Source organism: Patagioenas fasciata, chromosome 16, assembly GCF_037038585.1.
Source record: "Patagioenas fasciata isolate bPatFas1 chromosome 16, bPatFas1.hap1, whole genome shotgun sequence".
Taxonomy (NCBI): domain Eukaryota; kingdom Metazoa; phylum Chordata; class Aves; order Columbiformes; family Columbidae; genus Patagioenas; species Patagioenas fasciata.
The window spans coordinates 5,296,423-5,305,799 of record NC_092535.1 but is presented as its reverse complement, the minus strand read 5'-3'; the positions used below and the strand labels follow the sequence as shown (position 1 = coordinate 5,305,799).

At 46.6% G+C, this 9,377-nt stretch overlaps 1 protein-coding gene across 1 annotated transcript; it reads left to right on the top strand.

Annotated features, from left to right (window-relative positions):
* The first annotated feature begins 2,124 nt into the window (after positions 1-2,124).
* On the top strand, positions 2,125-8,346 carry OCSTAMP (osteoclast stimulatory transmembrane protein). The gene is made up of 4 exons (XM_071815744.1): positions 2,125-2,163; positions 2,537-2,607; positions 6,008-7,052; positions 7,859-8,346. The coding sequence occupies exons 1-4, from the start codon at positions 2,125-2,127 to the stop codon at positions 8,198-8,200; spliced, it is 1,497 nt and encodes a 498-aa protein (XP_071671845.1). The 3' UTR covers positions 8,201-8,346.
* The last annotated feature ends 1,031 nt before the right edge of the window (positions 8,347-9,377 follow it).

The window sequence follows — 9,377 nt, the reverse complement described above, 5'->3', positions numbered from 1 at the left end:
GGTCAGGCATTCACTACTTATAGTGATTGCTTCAGACGTTACACGTTGCTCCCTCTGGAGTATGACTGTTTCTTTTCTTCTTCTTCTTCCCTACTCACGTAAGTAATTACATCTCAGCACACTTTTTTGTGGCGGCTGCAATCACCTCCTTCACCCGTGTGTAACACACCCGCCGTGGTGCTCACCAAGCCTCCAGAACCTCTCTCTCAGACTGCCCTACATCCTAAGCTGGCACCCGCCAGTCCACACCTTCACCACAGCAAAGCATCAGCCGCTGCTTTTGTAATCCCTTTGGAATGAAGCAGTTATGGTTCCTGAGTGACTAATGACTTCACATTGTCGCGGGTGTTTTTCCTAGCTCAGTTCTACCCACTCATTGTCCAAAATGATTCAAAATATTTTGTTCCTCCTTTTCCCTTGCTTCAGAGACTTGCAGTGCAGTGTGCTAACTTTCGGAGGAAAGCATGCTTTTATTTCATTCATCTGCTTAATAATTTTGCCTGTTCAATTACTGCACTATCCTATCCTCAGGATAACCTTGTTACACTTTACACTTGTACTGTTGCTGCTCTTTACTAGAAAGAGATAAGTATAACTTCCACAAAAAATGGTGCAGAATTCCTTTTGTGAGTTTCCAAGCAGCGACACATTTAATTAGACATTCTAACTTCCTGTGAAGTGTTGCAGGGGAAGGGTGTTGCCTTGGTTTTAATTCCCCTAGAGGTGCAATTCACTAGCTTCTCTCACTTATGTTCCTGCAATTCACTTGACTTTAGTGTAATCTTGTTATTTTCATGCGTACATGAGATGTAAAAAGAAGTCATTAAGGGCATATCCACATTCTAAATCCAAGGCTATGCTTGAGCGTCTATTGTTTGGTCTCTGTTATAAGAGCTTTTGGCTCTTGTGACCCTTGAGGAACATCAGGAGAAAAAGAGAGGGTTCCACCGTGGGCTGCTTGTAGGGCCTGTCTGTAGCTCATCTTATTGTATGTCCAGTATGGTCTTGTACTACAACACCATGACTGGCAGTGGAAAAAGAGGTGGCGGCGAGCGCGCTCCCAAAGCGATTTTGCACACTACAAAGACAAGAGGAGTTTATAGCCCCTGAGCTTGGGCTGCTCGTGTAACAGCGAGGAGTCCATGGGGCAAGTCACAGGTACCCTGTGCTGGAAGTGGGGGCACAGATCTGACTCCAGGCACTTGTTAAGATGCTAATGTCTTCCTGGCCCAGCTGTCCAAAGTACAGTACATCAGTAGCTTGACTTTCCATTCGCTTCGTCTACACCGATCATTTTCAGTCAGTGAAGATGGACCTGGGAAAGGTGTGAAGAGCACCTGGATCCTAAACCTCTACTATAGTTGAAGACCTGGCTTCTGCCAGCTCTATCAGCAACGTTTGCATCTCCCTGGGCTCCCCAGAGGATCTGTTTTAATGCGTGTGGACGACAGCATTGCCTAATTCTGCTTTTTCAGGACTAGTCTAGCATGATTGGTTTTTATTTTTTAAACAGAGATTTTAATTTATTGTCTCTGGAGTTAAAGGGTGAACTGACCTACATGAATAATTTCTGTTTGCTGCTGCTAGTACTAAAATTTGCCAAAAGCAGCTTTTAATGATAAATCAGCTCATTATTCTTGAAGAGTCTGTGATGTGGGTAGAGATATAAAAATTCCCAGGAAAAGGCGTATCAAGTGCTGTACTAACCTTCCATAACTTTGACTGTGTTATTTTAAAGAAACTTTGCCTCCCTATGCACCATTTCTCTAGGAATGTAAAAATCCAAGAGCCATCACAAAAGCCATTCACATTAGCAGGCTGCTTGTGAATTTTAATTAGCAGGGAAGGCCACTTACACATTGAAATTTGACATCCAGAATATTTCTGCTTTACTCCTTTGATGTTCCTCATCCAATCCGGGATCAACATCTGCATGTTCTCCTGAGACACTTGAAGGAAAATCATCCTGGTTTATTTACAGTAGGAAAGTATTTTGTTGTATTTTTTTATGCCAGAAGCGTTCACGTTGCTTTACAAAGTGTTCTCACAGAAGAGCTGCTACAGGAGCCTTCACAGCGGGGAGTGATTGTGTGGCTGTGCAGAGCCTGTTTGCTCCCAGCAGCGATGCTGCAAGTTCAGCAGAGACAGATTCCTGAAACAAACGTAAGTGCAGCGTGATAGGGGAAATTCAGCTATTGCAGGTCGGACAGCCTTGGTTCCCTTATCGCATTTATGCTTCATCAGTCACTGAAAGGATATTTCTCCTTAAGAGGAGACATGACCTGGCTCTGTATCACTGTAAGTTGTTGCTTTGCATGGGATTTTAACAAGCAAAGAATCACCACTAATAGGCTAATAGTTCCCACACCCTTAATTTATTGAATTGGCAGAATAATGTGGTTGACAGGTGCTAATGCTACTGCCATGGAGAAATGTCTTCAGCCTTAAATCATCCTATTTTTAGCCTTCCATTCAGTACCCAGTCATTTTCTTAAGCTGTATGGTTCGTGTATCCCCTGCTCTACCTGTGACACAGGAGTTTGTCAAGAAAACAAAGCCCTTTTATACCAGCCAGCAGCTGGGCCACAAGGTCCCCAGTGGCACAGGGTGGGAAAAGGCACCTCAGAGCATCCCGAGGGACCGCAGCGATGCATCACCAGCCTGCCGTTCCTCCTTCGCTTCCTCAGCTTTCCTTGAAAGTCTCCCATCCCCAGACTCTCGAGCTGCTGAGCTGAACACAGACCTTGAGGGACTTTCGTAGGATCGACCACAAGATGCCACAGTTGCCTCGGTCCTGCCCCTGTCCTGCTCTCCAGCCTTCCCCACGTTCTTCTTCATGTATCTGTTTAAACACACACGCTTCTAATTGAGGTGAGGGTGTGGGATTTTGTTGTGATGGTGGAGTTTGTTTTGTTCTGTTTTGGGTTTTTTTTTTGGCAAAGCAAGCTTTTTCATTGTGTCCTGGGCAAAGTCAGGCATTGATGGTTCTAGGTCATTTAGAGATTATCAGTTCAGGGTATAAAATAGAAGATATCCTAGATCTAGGATAGTCCAGCCTGCAGAGGTCAATTTTGAGTTGAACCAGAGGAAAAATCTAGTTTGATTTTGCATACAAACACTTCTTGGTGCTGCCCAGAGTCACTGGTCAAGCACAGCTCCCCCCACAGGCTTCGCAGGTGATGCAGCAGGCTCAGGAAACACTCATCACCATGGTGTAGACTTGAGGTTTTTATGCTCTTTGTAATCTATTCATCACATTTTTTTTCTGCCTGGAAAGACACCTGCTTAGCCTGGATGGGGTCCTGGGGGCTGATGAAATCAGCTCAGAAATACAGTGAGAAAGAAGTTTAATCTCAGAATAGTGACTGAGGAGAACCTGATGAATTTTGCAGAATACAGCTATGGGCCTTTTGGGGTGGTCCTTTACAGCCTGCAAATTGAATTCAAGACCTAATTCATGGCCTGTGCAAGCAATTGCTATGGATGCTCCAAACAAATGGCACTTTCATTCATGCCTGCCTGGCTGGTGCCTGTTCCTGGCTGGAGCCACAGTTTCTCATTCACAGTGTCTGTGCCCTCCGCACCAGCTCCAGGGAACCAGGAGGAAACCTTTGCTCTACCAGCCATGTGGGGAAAAAAACCCCTCTAGCAATAAAGCAGAGTTGTGGAGTGGAGCAGAAAGGACGGCAAGGACCTTGTCTGGTACCTGTGGGAGAGCTGCAGAAGGGGACAGATGTTTGCTCTGCCCAAAGAGCTCGTGATTGCTCGTCCTCTGACAACATTGCTGCCGTGGGGTCTGCTCATGTCCCCTGGGGAAGGTGCTGCTGTCCCACTGCTCGCTGCAGAGCAGAGCACCGTGTGCTCCATCCCTAGGGGTGGCCAGGACAGGACTGACCTCCAGCCCTTCGCCCTCTCCTGCCCAGGGGAGCGTGAGAACATCCTGGGGGCCCCGCTGTTCCCATCAGCCAAAGAGTTCAGCTCGGCTCAGCACGGGACAGCAGGTCCCTGTAAGGAATGGGCTCAGCGGCGGCTGGGTGAGCTCTGTCACCGATACCCACAAGAAGTGGCTTAGCAAAGGAGCAGGTTTGGTGGCATCCAGGGAAATCTTCTGTAATGTATGAGCTCAGTGCAAGCGGGTAGGCAGTGGTGATACACATTTCTTATGTGCCAGCTGCTTGGAGGTTCCTCTTCTTTGGAAACATAACTGAAGAGCAAACACCACAGGCTGGTCCTCTTCTCCCATTGAGTGGGTTTGGTGGCTGGATCCCTGTGCCCTGAGGATCAGCCGAGTCGGTCCCATGGGGACCACATGTGCTGGGAGCTTCTCAGCAGTTTGGGAATCCTGCCCGTGGCATGGCTTTCTTTGCAATGGATTTGCTGGCTGTAGGGAATTTGGAAAGGTTCAAGTTTGAAGCTTTGTCTTCCTCTGCTAGAACTATGAGATGAGCCTTTAAGCAGTTTGTGAACCCTGTACCCAAGCTCATGGTTTCAGCAGCGAGCAGCAGCCTGCTAGAAAAGATGAACAACTATCAGCACATGGTTTACTGGATCCTACTGTGCCCTTTGTGCCGTGACTGATGTCTAAAAGAGGAAAGACTTCTCTCTGAAAGAAATCCCAGCCTTGCTGCTTGTTGGTGGGCAGTGGAAGGAGAAGTCAGCTGGGATGAAACAGCTGATTTCCCCACAAGGGATGGTGACACCCCATGTTCCATGTGATGTTTGTTCCATCTTCGTCAGTCCGTATGTCATTGACTCATTTTTTTCAGCTATATGTCATTAAAATAAGCCTTCCCTGACACAACAGTAAGATGAGAAGTGTAAATCCCGAACGAGTGCTTTCCATCCCAGCTCTGTCCTGTAGCAGGGTTGTTTCTCAGGCTTCACAGACCAGGTTTGCCCACTCGCTTCAGGAATTGCCAGCATTGCTGATGTGAATTGCCTTAAAACATCCTTTTTATTTTGAATCCTGGCTCTCTGGTGCCAGCTGCCTTGGTTTCCTATCCTGCATCTCTCAGCAACTGCATCCAGGATCTTCTCAGAGAGCAACACAGCACTGGAGCATGGAGGGCTTTCAAGCAAGACTGGGGCACCTCTCTGCTGCCGGGTATGTAGTGTCTGCTTTAATCCCCCTCCTCCGTCTGATAGCGGTTGAGTGGCATTTTTCCACTGAAAACCCCACTTCGCTGCTCAAAATTCTCCCTCAAAGGATAACTTGTTCTGCTGTCAGGCAAGGGGAGGTGGGAATTGCCTGGCTGCGTTTCATCCCAAGAGAGGCTCCTTCTCCACACCAGGTTTTCTGGTCTCTGGAGGGTCACTCCAGATGTGAGGCCTGAGAAATGATACTCCTTCCCAAATGTTTGTTTTCATTAGGCATTTAAATAGCTTTATGGGACATTTCATCCTGTTTGCAGTGGCCAAATTCTTATCCTTGGAGATTTCCTCTGGTGCTGGAGCTTCAGCGTGAAACTTTTTACTCTGATCAGTTTTGTATTTGTCACCCTTAAACTTGCAGATTTTTAGTTTAGTCTCCTCTGAAGAGGCAGGAAGAGCAGAAACTCCCACTATACCTCCTCTTATCCATTGAACTCTTCTGTAATTACAGAGCCAGCCTAACAATTTCCACAGTAGCCAGGACCCTCCTCTTTCTCCTTTCAGCATCCTCTAAATAACCACTAAAGCCGCTGCCAACAAGTTGACCCCTCTGAATGCCTTTATTCTGATTTTTATAGAATAATACAATGCTTTCCTGTGCTCACATTAGAGGAGGAGCAGTCGCATTTTATTTGGTATTTGATTTTTCAAGAAATGTCTTTAACTTCCCATCCTGCGCGCTTCCAGGGAAGAACTGAGTCCCAGCTACTCAGCTTAGCAGAGAAGTAGAGTGAGACCAGAGGTGCTCAGAGAAGGACAGTACAGAGACCCATGAGCGATCATCTCGAGAAAACCCCCTAATTAGTGCATTTCAGTGCTTCCTCTGCTAACACGCAGGTACTTATTTTTTGTACAGGTTGAGAGCCCGTGTCTACTGTGAAGACTTTCTGTTCCCAAAGGTGCGCAGGACCATGGCAGACCTCTGGACAATTTACTCCAAGCCTGTCCCAGCAAACAGCAGAGAGCTGTGGACCTTGTTTCTGCAGAGTTGCTGCATCACGGCGGTCATAGGAGGACTCTTTTACAACTGGATGTTTGCTTCCCTGGAGTACTCCTGGCATCTCTCTGTTGCAATGTCCATCTCCTTCAGCCTGCTCCTTCTCCTGACCCTTTTCTTGGTGCATCCTGCCCGTTGTGTCTTCAGCATGATCATGCCTACGTTAGGTACTAAACAAGGCCGGAAGCTTCTTTTGTCAACCTGCACCATGATTGTAGTGGTTAATATAACACCCAACATCATGAGCAACATTAAAACCATACTGCAGGTTATTAAGTGCATCTCTAAGAATTCCTCGGAGAGTCTTTTGAACTCAACTTCTCTGCTAGGGACAGCGTCCTGGGAGTTTGGGGATGCCATCCAAGAAAATGTTAATTCCCTTAACATTGGTAGTCCTATGAATGGACATGTTTGGTTTTCACTGCTTAAGAACAGCTCCTTCACTTACCAACAAATGCAGCTTGCTGGTGAAAAAATTGGGAGGGACTTTTTGGCTGTCGAGGTACTGGTCAAAGACTCTGTACGAGTAGGCAACAAGCTGGTTGCTGGCTTCTCCATGCTTTATCTCTGTTTTGAGTCTACCTGGTATTTGAAAAATTATCTCACCAACCTCAGTTTTGACAATTTTTACATGACCAAGAAGCTGGAGCTTTTAGCTGCGGACAGAAAAGCAGCTCATCTGCTGGTGGGCCCATCCAAGAACCTCATTCGGCCAACAGGCTTGAAGTTGTCCCGGGAAGAAGTGACGCTGTGCCTCGTGCAAGCCATGCTCCTCACCGTGGCCCTCATGCTGATGCTGGTGGTCGTGGCCATCGACCACTTTGCATTCAGCGTGGCAGACACCGCGGTGAGAAAGGCAGCTCAGTTCTCCGTGGTGCCCATCACGCTCAGCATCAAATACAGGGTAAGTGCTGGGGTCCCCTCTCCTTCCCTGCACGGGGACCCCGCTGTGTATCACATCGCAGGAGGCAGCGGTGGGGATTGCAGTGGGGATTGCAGTGGGGATTGCAGTCTTCGTAGCCTTATTTACACAATCCTGACTTCCCTCCCCAGAGAGAAAGCTCTGCTCGCTGGCTGTGTTGTCACCCTGTGCAATCCTTTTCACAACACTCCCCAGTTTCAGGTTCCGTCTGTCTTAATATCCGTTATCTGGACTAGTTTGTGTTTAGTTCTTTAGCTTTCCTTTTCTACCTTGCAGCCTGTCTCCCTCCCCAGCCCCAGGGTTCCTTAGAATGGATACCCGCTTATGATGAATTTACAGTAAAATAATCAGGGCTTAGAAAAAACCTCTAATGTTCAAATATCCAGCCACTAATACTGCTGTCTGAATTATGTCTTTCATTGTAAACTTTACAGAGCAAATACCTGTTACAGAATCATAGAATTACTTAGGTTGGAAAAGGCCTTCAAGATCACTGAGTCCAGCATTAACCGAGCACTGCCAAGTCCACCACTAAACCATGTCCACAAGGACCACATCTACGTATCCTTTAAAATACCTCCAAGGGCCAGTGACTCAACCACAAACACTCAGTGCCTGTTCGTCATGCTGTTATTCTCTACCAGCCTGAAGTGTATATGCACTTCAGTGTCCTTTTAATGCACCCAAACAAGCTGTAACCGTGATTACACATCGCTGAGGTTTTTGTAGTACCCAGTAGATTTTGGTTTATTCATACCTCATTTAACTTGAAACTCTCTTTATTTCAGGCTAAAATAGGGATCCTGCCCTTTCTTTCAAAACTTGTATGGCTTCCTTCTCCAGAACTACCGCTTCAGGACTTTGAAAGAAGCTACCACTATTATCTGATCGTCAGCTCTGCCCAGTGCAGCATCAGCCCCCCGACACCTCCCAGCCCCTCGGTGCTGCTCGCCGTGGGGCTGCTCTTCTGCATCCTCTACACCACCGTGTTCCTGCAGACCTACGCACACCGCCTGTGCAGGAGAATCGCGGGTTCCTTCTTTGAAAGCTGGGAGGAGAAGCGAGCGCTTTACCTCTACAAGAAGCTGTTCAGGAGGCACAAGGAGGAGCAGAACTGTGTGAGAGACTAAGGGCCCTTCTGGAAATGCAGGGGATGGGACCTGTGGCGGTGGCCGGGCACGGGCTGCTGCAATGGGATCGTGCATTTAATTTTCCAGAGTCGGAGGAATGTTTGGAATCTGGGGAAAATATTTGTGCAAAAAAAAAAAGGTGGAATGTCACATTTTCAATTCATTTGAGAAAAATGGGCTAAATTTACTTCCTTTTTTTTTTTTTTTTCCCCCCTGTTTTTAATCTAGAAGGTCTGAAGTCATCTGTTCCAGGAATGGTGGAAGATAGCTCGTATGACTTGCAGGATATCCACAGCATTAGGCAAGGCTGACTGGGAAATGTGTGGGACTCAGGGTGTTGGGGTGGGGGAAGAGCTCATTTACCTCCCCCACCACATCCACACTGGAGGAAGTACCCAAGTACACGCTTCCTTTCTTTCTCGAGTGATCCCTTCAGGCAGCAAGAAAGGAAACTCATTTGAGTTGATTAATTAAGTTTTCATGAAGTTTTTCTTTCAGCTTTCATGCACAGAAACCTGGGTATACTGGATAAATTTTAGCTTTTAGAAGATAGTTTATTCACCTAAGAAAGTGTCATTTCAGACCACTGAAATAAATCCAAGTCCGGTATGACAGTGCGATGCATATCCTGGGCATGGGTGGTGGTGCCTGAACTGAGAGCTGGTTTTACATGTTAAGTTTGTTTCAAAATCAGAAACTATTGTATTGTATCCAAGATGCAAAAAAATCCATCACTGGAGCAGCATCTGCAACATGTTACCTTTGAAAGAGATTGGACATCCCTGAAAGGGCAAGAGCCAAATGAGAGGGAGCTAAATCAGTGCCAGTGTAAAACCAAAGCAACTTCGCAGCTTCATTTCTTCAAAACATCTCTATTATTTTCCTCCTTTCTTTCATTAGAGTCTTCATTAAGGTAATTATTTGACATAATGCACCTCAATGAGATTAAATTACAGAAGTGAAGTGGCAGCTGCAGCCAGATGCACTGAATTGTCTCAGCTCCCGAGGTGCTTTAAAACAAAGCAGGTCTGGATTATTTTTGTTTTAAACATCTATCTAACAAAACCCTGGTGCACACATCTCCCCAGGTTTCTTAATTCCCCACTGTTCTGATGATTAATCCAGGAACCTTCCTGCCTCTGCAGCAACGAGGGGGCTTTGTCATGACGTTTTTGTA